The following is a 22,877-nucleotide window of genomic DNA, read 5'->3' as shown; positions in this document are numbered from 1 at the left end:
TTTAAATTTTTTGTTTGTTTTTTAAAATGGTTAAAGGGGATGATTTAAGCTTTTATTTTTTAGGGGAGGGGCTTATTCACCACTTTTTTTTAATAATTATTTAGATTTTTTTTTTATTTTTTTTTTTTTAGTTACGGGGGACTATTACCTGCAATCTTTTGATTGCAATCACTCTTCAATCCTGTAGTGTAGCTTTCATCATTGTTATTGGTGCTCTTCTTGTACAGCCTGGCTAAGGCAGCCTGTACAAGAGGATTACTTAGTGACATGAAGGTAAGCTTGAGACCTCCGGCCACCATCTTGGCTAATCGGCACCCTACGATTGCACTGCCGTGGTCCCCGATCAGACCCTTGAGCTAACCGTTTTATATGTATTTTACAATTAAGATGCTGTAGTCAACTTTGGTTTTGGGATCTAAAGGGTTAATGCCTGCTGTCAGTGTGATCGCCGATGTCCGGCATGAGTGGGGATTCCTGGCTGCTAATGGCAGCCATTACTGACTGGTTTTGAAGAAAGAGCAGCTCCACTGCATGCGTTAAAGTCCTGTAGCGGTGACATCAAATGTTTCCTTAGTAGCGGGTCTCATGCGATTGCACTGGGCATGGCAGTGCGGCCCACTACCCGGGCGCCCGTCAAATCCAGCCTTTTCACGTCATAGCCTTGACAGTTGGGGTGTGAAGTATGTGCTGGCGCACGCTTCACCCGGCTGTGATTCTCTAACAGTGCGTCTCAGAAGACCCGGTGCAATCCCAACATGTCAAATCTTTAATAAACATACTGACAATGATAGCTGGTGGTCTGTGGTGAATCTAGGGACAGTTTTCCTTATTCATATGTCTGTAGGCTGTCAGGACTTTAGTGTCCATGAGACTACATCCCTTGCATTACTGTGCATGTTGGTCATTCAGAACCCTAGAAAAGTAGAGTTGCTATGTGCCTACTAAGTCCTATACTTAAAGGGTACTCCGCCCTAGACATCTTATTGATGTAGATATATAGATGTCTGATCATGGGGGTCCCACAGCTGGGAACCCCTGTCATCTGGTACATGGAGTGAGCTTCGCTCCATGCCTGATGGCTGGCAATGCAGGGACCGGAGAATCGTGATGGCCCGCCCCCTCAATGCAAGTCTATGGGAGGGGCCATGGCAGCTCGCTCCATGCACCGGATGATGGGTGCTGCGGGGGTTCCCAGCAGCGGGACCCCGCGATCAGACATCCCTTGGATAGGGGATAAGATGTCTAGGGACAGAGTACACCTTTAAGGCTGGTAAAATGTTTGTGGGAGAAGCCGTTCTTATTTGCCCTTGGGCCACTAGTATTTGTGTTGGAAACTTGCTTAATGTTGTTGTCTTTGGCAGCTCCTGGGTGGATTGTCATGCGGTAGAACTCTGCTTGCAAACCTGGTACCCACTGTGTACTTACACCTGTCTGTACATGCGCTACATGGACAAAAGTATTGGGTACCTACAGCAGCTTTTAGGACATCCCATTCTACATCCATAGGCATTATTATGGAGTTGATCCTCCTCTTTGCAGTTATAACCACTTCTTCTGGGGAAGACTTTCTACAAAGTAGAGTGGAGTATGTCTGGAAAGAGTTTTTGTTATTTCTCCCAGGATTTGTTAGTCTTCATTCTAGTTAATTTCATGTCAGATGGGGTTGAGGTTAGAGCTCTGTGTAGCCAGTCAAGTTCTTCTGTACCCCTCCCCCACAAATCCATGTCTTTATGGCCTTTGCTGTATTCACTGAGGCACAGTCTTACTGGAGAAGAACGTTTGGAGCATACAGTTGTCCTTAAAGGAAAACTGTCAGATATTTTCTCCCGCACTATCCACAGTACTGGTGGATAGTGCGGGAGATGCTGATTAAAATGAGCCCTACCTTACCCAGATCTGCCCGCCAGTAATTGTGGTTTTTATTCTATGTTTATATCCTGCTGTAACTGGCACGGGCGGGGCTTCTACAGAGACGTCAGCGCCGCTTATGAATATTCATCCCCCCCCCCTCCCCTCCAGCTCTCGCTCTCTTCACCGCTCCTAACTGGAGGGAGGGGTATGAATATTCATAAGCGGCGCTGACGTCTCTGTAGAAGCCCCGCCCGTGCCAGTTACAGCAGGATATACACATAGAATAAAACCACAATTGCGGGCGAACGGCCAGGCCGATGCGGGTAAGGTAGGGCTCGTTTTAATCGGCGTCTCCCACACTATCCACCAGTACTGTGGATAGTGCGGGAGAAAATATCTGACAGTTTTCCTTTTAATGTTTTAGGTTGCTGAAGCATTAAAAGGGTTATTTAGTTATAGATATTATTTTATTTTCACTTCCATTCTGCCCAGGTTGCATCAGGGTACCATTAGGCCAAAAAAAGGCCAGTATTGTGAAAATAATGAGCTCCAACTTTCATGACTCTGTGCCTTTTAGATGTAACTGCTCGGAGCGACAATACGCAGCTACAAGCAGACACGCTGCGATGTACAAGTCGCTGCACGCATGCGCAGTATACTCGCACATCGCGGCTGCTCTCGGCCTAGCTCAGGGAGCAAGGGGAGCGGCAACTAGCACAAAAAAACACCACTTTGTATGACTTTCTCTGCAACTTTTCTGGGCAAAAAGTCATTTTAGTCAAAATCACTTAAGCAAAAAGTCTTTTTGCGCAAGTGTGACAAATCTGTGACCTATTTTACACCAAAAAGCAGTGTAACAAACTTGATGTCCCCCCAAAGCACCTCAGCACTTGGCGACGTTGCTCTCTTACTACATGGTCTCCACTTAATGACTTGGTGGCAGAGCTGACTTGTTGCAGCGGTGGCTCCTATTAGGATGGGTTCACACCACGTTTTTGCAATACAGTTCCCGTATCAGGTTTTAGATGAAAATTTTTTTCCTCAAGACTGGACTAAACTTTATCAAAACTTGTGTACAAATTTTAACCCGTATACGGTTTAAAAAATATGTCTGGTTGATGTCCCAAACCAAAAACCGTGGTAGGCTGGGTACGGAAAAAAAGACAACCATACAGGATGCAAACGGACACAACCTGATGCATATTTTGGCATACGGTTTTCAATGGAGAGTCAGTGCATACGGTTCCATACGGTTTTCAAATTGAAAACGTTTACGTGAATTGTATTGCAAAGACGTGGTGTGAACCCAGTCTTACAGGACCACACCGGTATTGGAGAACTCTGTAGAACAATCCAGTCTCGCAAATGTTTGTAAAGGCAATTGCATTGGTAGAGGCTTGGCGTTATACATGTGCTGCAATAGGACCGAATGAAACAACCATAGGATAAACGTTGGGAGACCAACCAATGGCAGAAATACAAAACCTAACAAAAACCAAAACATATACTCAAGTGATAATCGCCCCAAATATGCTCATAGCTGATGTTCTATCCACCTCACTGCACAACTACTATTCTTGTGTGTTAATTAGGCCATCGTGATATTGCACGTGTAGCAACAGAACATCTCTCCTAGCACCAATGTAATGTTTTGTCTACATTAAAACAGTGCTGGAGGATCCGCTTGGACATGTCATGTGCATGAGTGGCCTTCTGGGGTCCTAAGGTTTACAGAGGTTGAAGACTGTCTCTAATAATGGTAAATGACAGATGGTTGCATCATAGAAATAAATGTGATGTATGGGAAGCTTGTGGTACGGGTGGATTATGGCTTTCTTTATAGTATCTTTATTCATCTAGAGCCTCCTGGTTCAGGAATAGAATGCTAAAACTATATAATGACTTGTGATAAAGGTAGAGCAGTAGGAATTGGGGTTGGCATGAAAGGGGTACTCCGCCCCTAGACATCTTATCCCCTATCTAAAGGATATGGGATAAGATGTCTGATCACAGGGGACCCCCACAATCTAGGCTGCAGCACCCCAGACATCTGGTGCACTGAGCGAACTTCGCTCAGTGCCGGATGACTGGCGATGTGGGGCAGAGCCTCATGGCGTCACGTTCATGCCCCGCTCTTGATGTTACGGCCACGCCCCCTCAATGCAAGTCTATGGGAGCGGGTGTGACCGCGACGTCACGAGCCTCAGGCGCTGCACCTGATGCTCTAAACAAACACCGGGTGCAGCAAGAAGAACGCGGGGGTCCCCAGCAGCGGGACCCCCGCAATAAGACCTCTTATCCCCTATAATAAGATGTCTAGGGGCAGAGTACCCCTTTAATCTTGGCTTATGGGTTATGTACACCTTGTCACTCTTTAGCCCTCCCGCATGCTGCAGGTATCGGGTCTTACACTGGTCACTGTAGGGTTTGAGGAGTAAATTGGAACCCTGCTTTAAACCCCTCACTAAGCAGAAGTAAAAAACAATCGTCCTGTCGTGTTTTCTTATGTTTTCACGCTTGATGTAACCGCAGGAAGCGGTGCCATGCTAGAACAGGTGGCGCAGAGTTTCTATCTGTTAGGAACCTTTCTCTATGATCATGTCTGTAAGTCTACCGACCCGAATGGTGGAAACTGAAAGTCTACGTGTACCACAGCGATAATCCTATTGGTTTCAGTGTCGCAGTTACTACATAAGAATTGTAAAAACTGTAATGCGGCACTTTCCTATTTAAATGTAACTTTTCTTTTTCATCTTCATAAAAAACAGCTACTGGTCAAATAGGGAAAAAAAGAAACTGAGTGATGGCGGCTACAAGCCAGAGGAAGCGGGCAGACCGCGAAACGAGCTTGTAGCCGCCATCACCCTGAGTTTCCTACGTCCTTTTTGTGAGCAGTAGTGCCGTCCCCTCTCTTCTATATGCCTACACTGTTATAAGGCCGGGTTCACACCACGTTTTTGTCATACACTTCCCGTATACGTTCTCAATTTGTAAACCGTACGGAACCGTATTGAAAACCGTATGCATTGACTCTCCATTGGAAACCATATGCCAAAAGATGCATCAGCTGGTGTCCGTTTTGCATCCTGTACGGTTTTGTCAGGTTTTTTTTTTCCTGTACCCAAAACCGTAACCTACCACGTTTTTTTTTTTGAAACATATACTTTTTTTTTTTTTTTTGTAATGGAAACCGTATGTGCGTACGGTCCCATCCGGTTTTTGACTTTGCACAGTTTGCAATTTCAGTCAAACAAGTGAAACTTTATTCATAATGGAATGAAAAGTTAAAAACATACGTTTTTTTTTTTCTTAAAAAAAACTGATTCAACCGGACATCATTTTATTTATTTATTTATTTATTTATTTATTTTTTTCAAAAACGTGATGTGAACCCTAGAATGGTTTATTTTAGCTGCATGTTAAACAGCGCTGATGGTAGGCGACACAGAGAGTTAGTTGGTTATTTATCACTTCCCATCCATGATCATGTGACCCTTCAAAAAACAGTTTAAAAAAAATGATCAGAGCTGACCCTGCTCATACAGAGCTTCCTGGTTCCAATAAAATGCAAAAAAAATTACTGTAAGGTGAGAGAATGGGGAAACGGCAGTTTTGAAGTTTTGGTTTACAATATATCAAGCATGACGTGTTTAGTTTCACATGGAAAAAAAATATGATGGGTGGGGGGTGGGGACTCACTAAAACAGGTTGTCATCTGGCTTTCTTTAGCTTGTTTCTGATTGGAAATTTGTCTGTTGCGCACGACAGTTATCGCTTTATTTACACACATATGAAGGAGACGCAGGAGCTTCTCTGCCCCATCCATATATCTCTATGGGAGAGTCATAGATTGCCGAACAACATATTTTTTTTTTCCGGGGGTTGTGATGCACCGCTTTGGGGGGGGAGCTGGGGCTCGATACAGACACTTGCAGGTGCCTCAGCAGTCGGAGCCCCTTGATCTTAAACTTATCCCCTATTTTATGGATAAGGGGGTAAGGTTTTTTTATTTTTTGTGTTTTTTTTGTTTGGTGTTTTTTTTTTTTTTTGTTTTTTGGTTAGGTTTGTTGTTTGGGTTGGTGTTTTTTTTTTTTGGTTTGGGTTGGTGTTTTTTTTTTTTTTTGGGTTGGTTTTTTGTTTGGGTTGGTGTTTTTAGAAACGCTGAGCATGAGACTTCTCATCTAACTTTAGCTATTATAAATTTCTGCAGTCAGCACAGGCAGTTTTCGAAGTGTGGTTGCAGGTGGCGTGAGTTTGATGTCTAGAGGTAGGGCTGCTCGATATATGGCATTCGCATCATAATTTTTGCGCATTGCGATGTCAATATGGCCCCCCTGGGAAAATTTGCGATTACCTGTGGCCCGAAACCTTTATTACACAAGGTCAAAATTCTAATGCTAAGTAAAGTTTCCCAACCAAGGTGCCTCTAGCTGTTACAAAACTACAATTCCAAGCATGCCTGGACAGCCTTTGGCTGTCCAGACATGCTGGGAGTTGTAGTTTTTCAACAGCTGGAGGCACCCTAATTGGGAAACACTGTCCTAGGTAATAATAGCGACGCAGGTCAAACATAATAAACCTGATGCTCACCTAGCCCCGATCCCCCGTAGGTCTGCCGCGGACCCTGTTCTCCTCCGTGCGGTCCCTGTATATTCTCTATGCTCCTTACAGGCAGCTGGTTCCAGGACCTTTCCCGCTCAGTGGCCGTAGCAGTGTCATGTGTCAAGCCAGTGAATCGCTGAGCAGGAAGGTCCTAGAAGTCCCATAAGACCCTAGGCTGCATGGAGAATGGGATCTGCGGCGGACCTACAGGGAATCGGGGCTATGTAAGCATCAGGTTTTTATATTTCTTTCTCGCCTCGGTTCAACATTAATAGGGGTTGTTTGGGGGGGGGGGGGGGTGAGAAGGTGGGGCAATGTAAAATTGGGGGTTAGAAACAAAATTGTGGGGGAGGGGAAAGAACATGAAATTGTGGTTTCTCTCAATTTCTTGACTTTATCGGAATTACGATTTGGGAAAAATGCACAATTACGATTATAGAGGCAAATATCGTGTCCCTTAGAGGCCGGTTGCATCAACAAATTGCGGCTTTTTGAAAAGTCGCACATAATAAACGCAGAACCACTGCAAAATTCCTGTCCAAACACAACCATAAAGACAACAGCTTTAGATGTCTTCTACATGGTGTCGCACACTTTTGCCTAAGAAAGACTGCGTCCAAGCGTTGCAACAAAAATAGATGAAAAATCCCCTCCAAACATAATGATAGATTCCCTATGTCCCAGCATCTTCTCATTGTGACAGTGTGGATTAAATGGCAAAGGCTTGCAGCAGCTGGAGGCGCCCTGTTTGGGGAACCCTGGTTGATTGTCAACAAGCCTCCTGTTCTCTGTCTGGGTCAGGAATATTGCAGAAATAGGCGAACAAAGTAAAATCTTTCTTGACCAGCCTGATGTCTTCACTGTTGTGCTGCTCTTTAGTAGTGCTGGGCGGTAGAACGGTTCATACCGAATACCGGTGTGTTTTTTTTCTTTTCTTCACGATATGAATACCGCAATACCGTTTCCATAGCAACAAACTCCAATGCGTGATGCGTATAAAAACGCCTGGCCACACAGCGTCTCTGGGAAGTGTAGTCCGAGCCGCACTGAACTGAATGTGAGCCTGGGAGGGGATTAAAACTAACGGCGGACTTCCAGGCGGGTGCGGGAAACTCGAGCAGAACTGCAGAGATATGGAGGAGAGTTACCAGGCGGCCTGACAAAGACCCCCCCAGGTACCATGGTGAGGACTAGAGATGAGCGAGCAGAGGTCCTCACTAGAGATGAGCGAACGTACAGTAAATTCGATTCGTCACGAACTTCTCGGCTCGGCAGTTGATGATTTATCCTGTATAAATTAGTTCAGCTTTCAGGTGCTCCTGTGGGCTGGAAAAGGTGGATACAGTCCTAGGAAAGAGTCTCCTAGGACTGTATCCACTAGGGATGTAAGAAAAAATCGATTCCCGCGATTATCGCGATTTTTCACTTGCTGATACTGAATCGATTCAAAAATATTTTGAATCGATTCAGTATCGGCAAGTGAAAAATCGCTTTAGTGATGTGGAATTTGTATCTCCTGATGCACAGAAAGCATGTCCCGGGCATCAGGAGATACAAGTTCCACATTTTGTCAGCCAGATCTGACACGGCGGCGGCGCTCTGGATGTATGGAGCGGGCTCCGACTCGTGCCCGCTCCATACTCTGCGGCCCCCCGGCTGATTTCAGTATCCGGGGGCCGCTGATGCATCACCGCCGCTAATAGCCAGCATGCGGTGCTCTGCAGTCTGTATGGAGCGGGCTCCGGACTCGTGCCCGCTCCATACTCTGCAGCCCCCCGGCTGTTCTCAGTAGCCGGGGGCCGCCGCTAATAGCCAGCATGCGGCGATCGCCGCAGCTGGCTATTAACCCTTTAGATCGCCGCTGTCAAAGCTGACAGCGGCGTCTAAAGGGAGATGTGTAGGCTCTCCGTGGCTCTGTCATTGATAGAGCCTGGCTGGACCAGGCTCTATCAATGGATCGCAGATAAATGGAGTTCAATAGAACTCTATTCATCTGTCTGAGGAATCTAATGATTCCTAAAAGACTAATAAAGTGTACAAAAAAATAAATAAAATAAAGTTTTAATAAAAGCGTAAAAGACATTGTTTTTTAAACAGAATCGGGATATATCGCGATGTATCGTCACCTAGACGGTATCGGGATATATCGAATCGCCACACTGGTATCGCGAATCGAATCGCCAAATTCTTGGCGATTCACACCCCTAGTATCCACCTTTTTCAGCCCACGGGAGCACCTGAAAGCTGAACTAATTTATGCAGGAAAAGTCATCAACTGCTGAGCCGAGAAGTTCGTGACAAATCGAATTTACTGTAAGTTCGCTCATCTCTAGTGAGGACCTCTGACCACCTGACACTATACTGATTCTCCCAACCCCCCCCCCCCCCCCAGAAGAAAATACAGTGAAACCGCCATAATTTAGGAAAGTACCGTGATATACATTTTTGGTCATACCGCCCAGGACTAGTCTTTAGAGACTTAGGATGATTTACCATTGCACCAGCACATGATGAAATGAGGAGAAACCAAATACCATTTGTGACCCACATGGGGATTCCTCATATGATTTGTTGTTGTTATGAATGATTGTGGAATTTCCATTGTCAGTTCCACTAGTTCCCGTACCTTACCCACTTTGGTTGGCAGATGATGATTATGTAGGGGGGGGGGGGGGAGGGGAGGACGGAGGGAGACACGCAGGAGGAGAGAAGCGGGTGGCGGTCTCTGGCACTGCTAAAGCCCCATTGCCTCCCCCAATCCTGGTTTTATAATTACCTGATCCCGGGGTCCGCGCTACTTCTGCCTCTGGCGGCGTCCTGAGCGGTCACTGTGCGCACTGACGGTGATTTCGCGTTGAGGATCCCTGCTTTAAATCAATGATCTGCAGCGGTGTCGCCCAGGGGGGGGAGCTGATAATTTATACCGGAATATCTGTATGTTATCGGCCTTAACCTCCACAGATTATCAGTATCGGCCCTAACAAGAATCGACATAGGTCGATCTCTAGTACTTATCAACTGCTGTATCCTACAGAGGAAGTTGTGTAGTTCTTTCCAGTCTGACCACAGTGCTCTCTGCTGACACCTCTGTCCATGTCAGGAACTGTCCAGACAGAAAAGAACTGCACAACTTCCTCTGTAGTATACAGCTGATAAGTAATGGAAAGATTAAGATTTTTAAATAGAAGTAATTAACAAATCTGTTTAACTTTCTGTCACCAGTTGATATGTAAAAAATAGTTTTTCACTGGAGTACCCCTTTAAGCACCTGGCCAACTTTCGTTTTTACACTTTAGTTTTTCCTCCTTCCCTTCTAAAAATCATAACACATTCAATTTTGCACCTACAGATCCATATAAGGGCTTGTTTTTTGTGTCACAAATTGTACTTTGTGCAGCGAAACCCCAAAAAAGATTAGTGGGGTGAAATTGAAAGAAAAAAGAAACGCCATTTTGTAAAGTTTGGGGGCTTCAGTTTCTACATAATGCACTTTATCTGTAGTTTTTATCGGTACTATTTTTGTTTTGATGGGCCTTTTTTTATTTATTTTTTTTTAATCGGCGATGCCTGGCAATAACCGTGGGTCCTGGATGCTGATAGCTATCTGGAACCAACGGGTATGAAGTGTTCTCTACTTGTAAGCACACTTTAAACCCTGTTAACTGGACCAGGGCGTACAGGTATGCCCCTGGTCCTGAAGTACCAGGACGCAAGGGTGTACCTAAGTCCTTAAAGGGGTACTCCACTTCTCAGCATTTGGAACAAACTGTTCCGAATGCTAGAGCCGGCATCGGGAGCTTGTGACGTCATAGCCCCGTCCCTCATGTCACGTGACTGTCACGCCCCCTCCCATAGACTTGCATTGAAGGAGTGGGCATGATGTAATGAGGGGGCAGGGCTGTTACATCACGAGCTCCCGGCTCCCGTATTCGGAAAGGTTTGTTCTGAATGAAGGCGTATCCCTTTTGCACTTAGCCTAAAGAGGAAGTCAAATTACCATTTACCTCCATTTGCTCATTCTTTAAAAAATACGGGACTTGACTGGAGACATAAGAACTCCAGGTGGTGCAGGTTTTTTTTTTGTTTTTTGTTTTCTCCACACAACTCCTCTAAAATAATGGATACCAGATGGACCCTATTCAACTTGGCCATAGCTGAACCTGCAGATTTAACTTATCTAATGTTTGTGAGGGTCTCCTGATTTCCCACCCCCACCACTGCAAACTGTCGTGGAAATATTATGTTGTCACATTGCCTTCATATTGTGCGGCATGGCGTAGATTCATGTGTCACCATAGCTGCAGATGTGGTGGTTATTGATGGCACATGGAGGTGTCAAATCTTCTTTAGGCTGAATCATTACCTTGTAACCTAATGCTGACTATGGGCGTGGCTTTGTACTGTATGTGGGAGTGGCTTTGTAAACCCTCCCTTTTGTTAGGTATAAATAAACATAACCCACCCTAGCAAGGGGGGATTCTTCCTGAAGCTGGTGGAAGAACCATGTTGTTGGATCACAATATGTTTGTGCTGTCCGGATGTCGATGAAGACGAGGGTTAAAGGAGTAGTCCGGCGTGCACTTTTCTAATTTTATCCCGTCTGGGCTGCAAAATAAAAGAAAACAAACTTTCTCTTACCTGCCAACTAGCCCCTGGAGCTCCGGTACACTCCAGTACAGGTATTCGGTCCCCGGGCTGTATTCTTCTTACTTCCTGTTAGCCTGGCTCGTCACACGGAGCTTCAGCCTATCACCGGCCGCAGCGATGTCCTGCCTCGGCCAGTGATAGGCTGAAGCTCCGTGTGACGTGCCGGGCTAACAGGAAGTAAGAAGAATATAGCCCGGGGACCGAACACCTGTACCGGAGTGTACTGGTAAGAGTAAGTTTTTTTTTTTTTTTTTTTTTTTTTTGCAGCCCGGACGGGATAAAATGAGAAAAGTGTGCACCGGACTACTCGAAAATCAACAACATATTACAGTCTGTGATCGGGGAGGGGCGTGGGAACAATAGGGGTGGGGTGCGGATCACAGGGTCAAAATACTGGGTCAACGTATGGGGAGGTAGGGGAAGCAGAGGGGCGTTAAGCCCCTCTGCTTCCCCTACCTCCCATACGTTGACCCAGTATTTTGACCCTGTGATCCGCACCCCACCCCTATTGTTCCCACGCCCCTCCCCGATCAGACTGTAATATGTTGTTGATTTTCGACTTTGTTTTTCCGATATAGAGTGATGGAGCGGAGTGTTAGTGTAGCATGTGGTACGGTGTATGGCTTGGGGAACCTGTGCTGTATATTGTACTATCATGCTTTGTGCAATTGTAATTTATTGTATGCTTTGTAATGACAACTGAATGACAAATAAAGCTCTTTCAATATGTTGTTTGTGCTTCTTTAAACTATGGCGAATTCGCTATCCTGGCAGACCGCACTGAGCCTGAATTGTTAAGTCTGGATTCCTACAACAAGACATTAGGTAAAGAGGATCGGGCATGTGGCACTTCGATGAGTCTGGCAGCAGCTTATTTCCTCCTCCTTCCCACTGAAACTTGGTCATGCTCGTCAGTCTGCATATGTATGTATAGAAAGGGGAGGAATAGCTGTTGGCTGGCCTCTATATAAGGTCTATGTACACCTTTAAGAGAACGCCATCGATCTTGCGTCATGAAGTTAAATCCAATTTGATCACCATTGAGAATACAGGAAAGTTCCCTTTTGACCTTAAAGGGGTACTCCGGTGAAAAACTGTTTTTGTAAATCAACTGGTGCCAGAAAGTTCAACAGATTAGTAAATTACTTCTATTTAAAAATCTTAATCCTTCCAGTACTTATCAGCTGCTCTATGCTCCACAGGAAGTTCTTTTCCTAAAATGTCTTTTCTCACTGACCATAGTGCTCTCTGCTGACTCCTCTGTCCATGTCAGGAACTGTCCAGAGCAGGAGGTTTGCTATGGAAATTTGCGTCTACTCTTGATAGTCCCTAAAATGGACAGAGGTGTCAGCAGAGAGCACTGTGATCACTGGAAAGAACTACATAATTTCCTCTGAAGCATACAGCAGCTGATAAGTACTGGAAGGATTAAGATTTTTAAAAAGAAGTAATTTACAAATCTGTTTAATGTACTGGCACCAGTTTATTTAAAATAATTTTTTTTTTTTTTGCTGGAGTACCCCTTTAATCCATGAGATCTTTTGTGATGTCTATTCTGGTCATCCAGAACTTGATTTAGCCCAGTGCTGTACTCTGCAATCATCTAAATTTCCATAAAAAAGTCAGTGAAGCCGTGGCCAAGCGTTCACACTGCAGCTTCATTCACTTGGTGTATTGGAGTACAACTCTCCTTCATTCTCATCATGGGGGGGTAACTACCGGTAGCAGACCCACACCAATCATGTTAGGTAATCCCATTAGGTTAGGTTCCCACTATGGAATTTCTGCCTGCAATTCCACTTGGAAATTGCAGGCAGAAATTCTGCTTGCTAAAATGCATTATGCTAGTGAATGGAAAATCCGCTTTAAAAATTTCCACCTGAAGAATGGCGTTGCTAATTTTTCAGGCAGGAATACTCGCGGAACACATTGCCGTCTATTGGGGACTGCAATGTCCTCGTGGTCCTAGCGCTGGCTGCACGTGGAATCTCTGGGTGGGATAAATATTTTGGCTATGTTCTGTTGCGCCATTCATTCCCTGTAATCCATCTTTGGCAGTACCCGTAGAGGGAGATTTATCAAAACCTCTCTAGAGGAAAAGTTTCCCATAGCAACCAATCAGATCGCTTCTTTCATTTTTGAAAAGGCCTCTGAAAATGAAAGAAGCAATCTGATTGGTTGCTATGGGCAATTCAGCAGTGTTTCCTCTGGACAGGTAGGTTTTAATCTCCCCCATAGTGTTCAGGTATCTTTGTATAGAGAGGAGTACATGTATTCTTCCTCAGCATTATCTGAAGTCGCACAATCTTATAACCAGGAAAGAAAGCGGTCATTGTAAAACTTAGATATTTGGTATTATGGCCTCATCTCTGCTCAGAATTGTGCAAAAGTCCATTGTATTTCATTAAAGGGAACAAACTGTTCCGAACACTGGAATCGGCACCTGGAGCTTGTGACATCATAGCCCCGCCCCCTCATGACATCACACCCCACCCCCTCAATGAAAGTCTATGGGAGGGGGCGCAACAGCTGTCGCACCCCCTCCCATAGACTTTCATTGAGGGGGTGGGGCATCATGATGGGGCGGGGCTATGGCGTCACGAGCTCCAGCATTCGGAACAGTTTGTTCCAAATGCTGAGCAATGGAGTACTTCTTTAATGCATCTTAAAAGGAAAGGAAGCTTGAAGTGCTCCAAAATCTCAGTGTAGACGGAGGCGTTGACCCTGGACTTAATGAAGCACAGTGGACCAACACCAGCAGATGACATGGCTCCCCAAATCATATAATGGAGATTTTAGGTTTTCATGAGCTGTAACCATAATCATCACAATTATGACAAATCATGGCTTGAACTGTCTTGCTTTGCATGTAATGAGTCTCTCATATCAGTTTCACCTTTTTAAGTTACATTACTGAAGGAAATGAACTTTGCCCGATATTCTAATTTTTCGAGCTTCACCTGTATATGGTGCCTCCATGGTCACCCAGTGGAGATGCTGCAGGGATGGCAGTAAGTTTAGTTGGCTGAGCTGCATTGTGGTTTACTGGTAGAGATAAGGTACCCAATCGTCCCGGTTTACAATGTGGAACTCTGATGACACTTTTGACTTTTTGTCTTACAGATGAAGATGGCATTGACAGAAATAATTCAGCTGGCCACACTGGACTCCGACCCCTGGATTCTAATGGTGGCGGACATCTTGAAGTCCTTTCCAGACACTGGCTCACTAAACCTTGACCTGGAGGAACAGAACCCAAATGTGCAGGATATATTGGGAGAGCTCCGAGAAAAGGGTAGGGTGTTCTCTCTGGTTATGGTTTGTTGACTTTTGCTATCACTCTATAGTCTTTTACCTTTGACATCTTTCCTAAACCAGTGAGTGAGTGTGAGGCCTCCGCCATGCTGCCCCTGGAATGCCAGTATCTAAACAAGAATGCCCTTACCATGTTGGCTGGACCACTGACTCCTCCCGTAAAACATTTCCAGTTAAAGCGGAAGCCAAAAAGTGCCACGCTGCGGGCAGAGCTCTTACAGAAGTGTAAGTATGTAACGCTGCACTGGCAAAGAATAGAATAGCCTGAAATGTATTATTGTATTTAGTAGTAGTAGTTGTTTTCTAGTTATCACCAGTCCTGAAAATACGTCATGAATGTTGTGTCTGATTGCCCAGTGATCATGAGTATAAAAGTCCTGTGTACCCCCATTTAAATGGGGCATGCATGCTGAAACTCACTCTATGGGCCTGATGGAGATAGCCAAGCGTTTTACTTTGCAATTTCCGTCACTTCCATAGAGTTGAATGGTGCGACAGAATATGATTGCTGCTTCTTGAATCTTTTGATCAGTGGTGATCCCAGAGATGCTGCTCAACAAGGGGACCTCCAGCTGTTTTAAGACTACAGGGCATGCTGGGAGTTGTAGTTTTGCCAAACTTAGAAATTGTTGCAATATTGACCTGTCTAAAACCTAATTGAAAAGAGAAAAACACATCTATTAAAAATAAGCCCTTCCTACCCATTTTCTTTTGGCTATGTTCTGTTGTGACTCGACAAGGGTGTGAAGAAAAAATGCAAATTTTTTTTTGTGTGTTTTTCTCTTTATGGTGCGTAATGATTTTGTTGTTTAACTTCACAGCCACAGAAACTGCGCAGCAACTTAAGAAGACAGCTGGAGTGCCATTCCATGCCAAAGGGAGAGGCCTGGTTAAAAAACTGGATACTACAAGTGAGTCGAACATAAAAAAAAATTATAAATAAAAAAATTATTTAAAATAGCCAGCACAACTACCTCATACACGGGATGGGGGACACATTTTGCTCAAAAAGTGTGCTAACATACTGTTGGCCTACAAAATGAATGTTTTGTCACTCCAACTTTTGCCTAAAGAATTGAGATGTCAATTCTGTTAGTGAAATCCACTTGGAAATGCGTTGTAGTCTATGGAGACAGAGCGGCCGCTAATTGTAGAGTTTCCTCCCATGTTTTTCGGGTGGACATTCCACGAATGTTCTGCCTAAGGCTATAGGACTTTGCAGCCCTCTTTAGGACCTTGGTGCTGCATCCATCATGCCTAGCTGTTTAGAATGTGTTTACAGTAATACATACATGCACAATTGCCTCTGCATAGGCAGTCTATTTAGTTCAGGTGGCGTTGTGTAATGCTTTATTTGTCCTTTGGTGGCGCTGCATGAAATTGAACCCTTGGATCCCTCACAGATTACAGCTGATCACTTGGTGGTCCCAGCACCGGGACAAGCTGTAATTGGCTTATCAGGGAAAACCTTTTTTTAAAAAGATTACCCAAAATGTTTATAATGCTTTTAGGCTGGAGATGTTCTAATAAATGTTGTCTTTTCCTTACCAGCTCCTCTTAAAGGTATACCAAAGCAGGCACCTTTCAGAAGCCCAACAACTCCAAGCGTGTTTAGTCCAACAGCCAACAGGACACCCATTGCCCCCTCCAGGACACCGATCCGCAGAGAGAGAGGAGTGAAGGTATGTGTGGGGGTTATCTTTGACTAGAAAGTGTCAAGTCAATTTTGTTGCCTTTTCACTGTCATGGCCATGAATCCTTATTAATCTTCTTCCTCCTTTACTCAACTTCTTCTAAGCAATTTCTTATCAGTTTCTACCTTTTTACATTTTAAAGAGGCACTGTCATTGTGTAAAAAAAAAAAAAAAAAAAAAAAAAAAAATTTTTTTTGTAGTACTACTAAGATGACTTTTTTTAAATATACATTTATTTAAAAATTTTTTTTTAATTTTACTAAAAAATCTAAAATTAAAATAGCTGCCACTAGGGGTCATCTGTCTTTATGCAGACAGACTACTCTGTATTCTACAGCATACTGGATACCTGCCATAAAGTGTGTTGGCATCCAGTATAGGAGATTATCATTGCACCACTACAGCCTTCAGCTGTTCCTAAGCTACAACTCCTGTGATGGGAGTTGTAGTTTTGCAACAGCTGGGGATACAATCTTTGTGAAACTCTGTTTTAGAGCTGTGTATTCTCCAGCTGTGTGCCTCATGCTCTCTTTGCAAAACTACAGACAAAGGATGTGTGGGCATGTTGGAGTTGTAGTTTTGCAATAGCTAAAGGCAACACTATTCTAACACAGTCCTTTACAAACACTGCAGCTCCAGCTTTTGCAAAACTACAACTCCCAGCATGCTTGAACAGCCAAAGCTTTCTCTGACTCCTGAATGACAAAGCTGATCAGCCATTCAGGAGTCTGTAAAAGCTGAATGATTCACATAGTGAGAGCTCTGTTGATTAGCATCCAGCTTTACTAGGAACAGATAGAAAAAAAAATTTGCAGACTGCCAGGCTGCTCCCAGACTCAGAGCAGATGAGTCATCACAGTGAGGGAGAGAGATAGACACGCCCCCTCCATAAGGCAAGAAGACATAGCAAGTGAGCAGCATATAAATGCTATTTGCTAGGGCTATATAGGTCCTAGATGGGGCCGGATCATCATTGGCGTTTCTGGAGCGCCTGCTCCAGGCCCCGTGCCCGCAGGGGGCCCCTGTCACATTTGGGACATCCCTGTCTCCCGAAAAAACTTTTCAAGACACAAATGTCCCTGTTACCTCTCTGCAGCTGCCAGGAGGTAGCGCACGCAGAGACGTCCTGTGCGTGCGCCCATAGAAGAGCAGAGCAGTGAGGAGGAGGACGCGCGCATGGCAAGTCACCAGCAGCATGTCATCTTAAGTGTAACGACCACCGGGACCTACTGCTATGGTCTATAGGCCATAGCAGTAGATCATGACCTCAGACCGGTGGTCAGAATACTGAAGTGGGGCAGTACACGGGCATACAGCCTCCAGCTATACACTTTATATGGCTGAAGGCTGTATGTCTGTGGGGCAACTGTATTGGACCCCTAATGTTCGGGGAACTGTATTGGACCCCTAATGTGCTGGGAACTGTACTGCATCCCTAGGGACACACACAGAGACACTTTTTTTTATATATATATTTTTTATTTTTTCCCCCACTATGCCTTGAAGTGGTTGCCAGTAGAGCAGAAAAGGTATTGCCTGTTCTGCTCCCCAGCGCTCACTTCTGCCCCCTACATGACTCATTGGTATACCTTCTGAGATGAGGGGCAGATGCCAGTAGGAGCTGTTTCCAATGGCTGCACCTTGACATCCCTCTAGTCTATTATGGAGCAGAAGTGAGTGTCGGGAAGCAAACCGAAAAGACTCTTCTGCTGCACGGACAACCCCTTTCCGGGTTAATCCAAATAGGATTTAGTATTTTTTTTGCTGTACTTCACCCTAAATATATTTTTCATTTTCAGCTTTTGGATATAAAAGAGTTGGACATGGTGGGGGCAGGGAGAGAAGCCAAGAGGAGAAGAAAAACAGTCGGTGAGTACAGGGATATTATTAAAGCTTTGGAGTCTCCCTGGGTCAAGATTTGTTTATAGTATTTTATTGCTATGTTCTGGACCCTACATTGGGGTATGATTGAAACATCTTGCTAGACACTTTTTGATACTTCTTTGATTGTCCGCCGCAATCCCTACTGACTTCAATGGGGCTTGCGGCGTATTTTCCGCAGCGTAAATTCCTCTGTGGAAAATCTGCTGCGGACAGCCGAGAAGAGCCCGCCCCCTTTCAAATACGCAGCGGAAAACCCGCAAAAACAAATAGTGTGTGAACGTACCCTAAAACACACAATTGTGGTGCACTGCATATATATTTGTGTTTTTTTTGTATAGTTTGAGACTGATAAATCCAGTGCATCTGTAAGGTGTCTAAATTTACACTAAGTGGCGTTTGCTGTTGGATTACTGTCTTGTTTAAATTTAGACCAGTTATGTATTGGTTGGATTACTTTAAGCCAAAATATTGGTGCACAAAATTATATTTTACGCCCATACTAGATGTAAAGTGCTGTTTGCGAATCATTTGAATGCTCTTAACCCCTTAAGGACGCAGGACGTAAATGTACGTCCTGGTGCGGTGGTACTTAACGCACCAGGACGTACATTTACGTCCTAAGCATAACCGCGGGCATCGGAGCGATGCCCGTGTCATGCGCGGCTGATCCCGGCTGCTGATCGCAGCCAGGGACCCGCCGGCAATGGCCGACGCCTGCGATCTCGCGGGCGTCCGCCATTAACCCCTCAGGTGCCGGGATCAATACAGATCCCGGCATCTGCGGCAGTGCGCGATTTGAATGAATGATCGGATCGCCCGCAGCGCTGCTGCGGGGATCCGATCATTCATAACGCCGCACGGAGGTCCCCTCTCCTTCCTCCGTGCGGCTCCCGGCGTCTCCTGCTCTGGTCTGTGATCGAGCAGACCAGAGCAGGAGATGACCAATAATACTGATCTGTTCTATGTCCTATACATAGAACAGATCAGTATTAGCAATCATGGTATTGCTATGAATAGTCCCCTATGGGGACTATTCAAGTGTAAAAAAAAATGTAAAAAAATGTAAAAGTAAAAGTAAAAAAAAAAGTGAAAAATCCCCTCCCCCAATAAAAAAGTAAAACGTCCGTTTTTTCCTATTTTACCCCCAAAAAGCGTAAAATTTTTTTTTATAGACATATTTGGTATCGCCGCGTGCGTAAATGTCCGAACTATTAAAATAAAATGTTAATGATCCCGTACGGTTAACGGCGTGAACGAAAAAAATTAAAAAAGTCCAAAATTCCTACTTTTTTAATACATTTTATTACAAAAAAAATTATAAAAAATGTATTAAAAGTTTTTTATATGCAAATGTGGTATCAAAAAAAAGTACAGATCATGGCGCAAAAAATGAGCCCCCATACCGCCGCTTATATGAAAAAATAAAAAAGTTATAGGTCATCAAAATAAAGGGATAATAAACGTACTAATTTTGTTTAAAAGTTTGTGATTTTTTTTAAGCGCAACAATAATATAAAAGTATGTAATAATGGGTATCATTTTAATCGTATTGACCCTCAGAATAAAGAACACATGTCATTTTTACCATAAATTGTACGGCGTGAAAACGAAACCTTCCAAAATTAGCAAAATTGCGTTTTTCGTTTTAATTTTCCCACAAAAATAGTGTTTTTTGGTTGCGCCATACATTTTATGATATGAGTGATGTCATTACAAGGGACAACTGGTCGCGCAAAAAAAAAGCCCTCATACTAGTCTGTGGATGAAAAGATAAAAGAGTTATGATTTTTAGAAGGCAAGGAGGAAAAAATGAAAACGTAAAAATTAAATTGTCTGAGTCCTTAAGGCCAAAATGGGCTGAGTCCTTAAGGGGTTAAAGGGGTACTCCGCTGCTCAGCATTTGGAACAAACTGTTCCAAACGCTGGAGCCTGGAGCTTGTCATGCCCCGCCCCCTCAATGCAAGTCTATGGTAGGGGGTGTGACAGTCGTCACGCTCCCTCCCATAGACTTACATTAAGGGGGAGGGGCTATAACATCACGAGCTGCCGGCTCCAGTATTCGGAACAGTTTGTTCCAAACGCTGAGCAGCGGAGAGCCCCTTTAAGAGAAACTGTTTGGGAACATGAAATGGCAGTTGCCTATAGCGATAGCAATGGCTGCTTACTGTTCTGTAGGACAGAAATTGCATTGCTTTGGTGTTACGTAGGATGTGGATCTGAGCCCTTAGTCTGGGAGAAGCTAGAATTTTGCTGCCACCTTTTTAATCTGTATAAAAACTAATATATATAAGTGCATCCTATGGCTGTGTTTACGTGGCGGAATCTGGCAGAAAAATTAAGCTTGAGTATTTTGCACATGGCGGAATTTCTGTGGCGGAAACATCTGCCGCAGAAAATTCTGATTCCTGCCTCCGCATTTGGAGCATGAGGTTTCTATTATAATTTCAAAAATGGAAAACTACCACAAGAGGACATAGTTTTAAATTAGAGGGTCAAAGGTTTCTGCAGTAATATCAGGAAGTATTACTTTACTGAGAGTAGTGGATGCATGGAATAGCCTTCCTGCAGAAGTGGTCGCTGCAAATACAGTGAAGGAGTTTAAGCATGCATGGGATAAGCATAAGGCTATCCTTCATATAAGATAGAGATAGGTATAAGGCTATCCTTCATATAAGATAGAGATAGATATAAGGCTATCCTTCATATAAGATAGAGATAGGGATAAGGCTATCCTTCATATAAGATAGAGATAGGTATAAGGCTATCCTTCATATAAGATAGAGATAGGTATAAGGCTATCCTTCATATAAGATAGAGATAGGCATAAGGCTATCCTTCATATAAGATACAGATAGGCATAAGGCTATCCTTCGTATAAGATAAAGATAGGTATAAGGCTATCCTTCATATAAGAGAGATAGGCATAAGGCTATCCTTCATATAAGATAGAAATAGGCATAAGGCTATCCTTCATATAAGATAGAGATAGGCATAAGGCTATCCTTCATATAAGATAGAGATAGGTATAAGGCTATCCTTCATATAAGATAGAGATAGGTATAAGGCTATCCTTCATATAAGATAGAGATAGGTATAAGGCTATCCTTCATATAAGATAGAGATAGGTATAAGGCTATCCTTCATATAAGATAGAGATAGGTATAAGGCTATCCTTCATATAAGATAGAGATAGGTATAAGGCTATCCTTCATATAAGATAGAGATAGGTATAAGGCTATCCTTCATATAAGATAGAGATAGGTATAAGGCTATCCTTCATATAAGATAGAGATAGGTATAAGGCTATCCTTCATATAAGATAGAGATAGGTATAAGGCTATCCTTCATATAAGATAGAGATAGGTATAAGGCTATCCTTCATATAAGATAGAGATAGGTATAAGGCTATCCTTCATATAAGATAGAGATAGGCATAAGGCTATCCTTCATATAAGATAGAGATAGGCATAAGGCTATCCTTCATATAAGATAGAGATAGGCATAAGGCTATCCTTCATATAAGATAGAGATAGGCATAAGGCTATCCTTCATATAAGATAGAGATAGGCATAAGGCTATCCTTCATATAAGATAGAGATAGGCATAAGGCTATCCTTCATATGATAGAGATAGGCATAAGGCTATCCTTCATATAAGATAGATAGGTGTAGGGTTATCCTTTTATATAAGATAGGGATATAAGGCTATCCTTCATGTAAGATAGGGCCAGGGACTATTTATTATATTCAGAATATGGGGCCAAATGGTTCTTATCTGCCAATACTTTCTATGTTTCCTAGCACCGGCATGCTTTGCCACTGCCCGCTGTGTACTGAATGTCCGGCCAGAATTTTTCTGGTTGGACATTCGCCGTGTGAACATAGCCTAAGTGTGTTTCTTTTATTTCTTTAACTTTTTTTTCTGTTGTGTTTATTGCAGATTTTAATAATTTTTAATATTTTATTTACAGAAACGGATGTTGCAGAAAAACCCCCGAAAGAAGAAACAGTTGTGGAAAGTGCAACCCCTGATTATGCTGCTGGGCTCTTCTCTACACAGGTAAGTCACCCATCTTCTCCTCCCCCTTCCCTTTTATCACTGATGATAAATACAAGGGAGAGATTTTGAGAATTGAAGCAAATATGTAAATTCCTATGCAGCATATTGTGTCTATCTGCAGTTCACACACTTGTGTCTTTTGCAATGATTCTATATCGCGGTGTAAGAAGGATGCAGTTAAATGAGCAGTGTTTTCCAAAACGTGTGCCTCCAGCTGATGCTAAACTACAACTCCCAGCATGCCCGGACAGCCAGACTGTCTGGGCATGCTGGGAGTTGTAGTTTTGCAACAGCTGGATGCACACTGTTCGAAAAACGGTTTGTAGAGACATTGAGGGAGCGGGGCTATAACGTCACGAGCTCCCGACTCCAGTGTTCGGAACAGTTTGTTCCAAAACGCTGAGCAACGGAGTGCCCCTTAAGAGAAACTGTTTGGGAACATGAAATGGCAGGTGCCTATAGCGATAGCTGCTTACTGTTCTGTAGGACAGAAATTGCATTGCTTTGGTGTTACGTAGGTTGTGTATCTGAGCCCTTAGTCTGGGAGAAGCTAGAATTTTGTATAAATCTGTATAAAAACGAATATAAGTGCATCCTATGGCTGTGTTTACGCAGCGGAATCTGGCAGAAAAATTAAGCTTGGGTATTTCTCTATCGGCTCCATTGGGGGACACAGACCGTGGGTCTATACTGCTATCTCTAGGAGGTGTGACACTATGGTAATAGAAAGTCAGCTCCTCCCAGCAGGATATACCCACCTTCAGGCCCTGAGCTAGTCAGTTTAAGCTTAGTGTCTGAAGGTTGTGGAGCGGTCTGGGTTGCCCA

General features: G+C 43.8%; 1 protein-coding gene across 1 annotated transcript in view; it reads left to right on the top strand.

Moving 5' to 3' along the window:
- Nucleotides 1–22,877, top strand: part of NELFA (negative elongation factor complex member A) — a 44,413-nt gene that overhangs the window by 2,150 nt on the left and 19,386 nt on the right. The window contains exons 2-7 of the mRNA XM_056554939.1: nt 14,224–14,395; nt 14,479–14,640; nt 15,237–15,326; nt 15,967–16,097; nt 17,909–17,978; nt 21,964–22,052. Of these exons, the coding sequence (XP_056410914.1) occupies nt 14,224–14,395; nt 14,479–14,640; nt 15,237–15,326; nt 15,967–16,097; nt 17,909–17,978; nt 21,964–22,052 (714 nt within the window). The remainder of the gene's footprint in view (nt 1–14,223; nt 14,396–14,478; nt 14,641–15,236; nt 15,327–15,966; nt 16,098–17,908; nt 17,979–21,963; nt 22,053–22,877) is intronic.

Source organism: Hyla sarda, chromosome 1, assembly GCF_029499605.1.
Source record: "Hyla sarda isolate aHylSar1 chromosome 1, aHylSar1.hap1, whole genome shotgun sequence".
Taxonomy (NCBI): domain Eukaryota; kingdom Metazoa; phylum Chordata; class Amphibia; order Anura; family Hylidae; genus Hyla; species Hyla sarda.
Note: the sequence above shows the minus strand (reverse complement) of the source record. Positions and strands in the feature narration are given on the sequence as shown.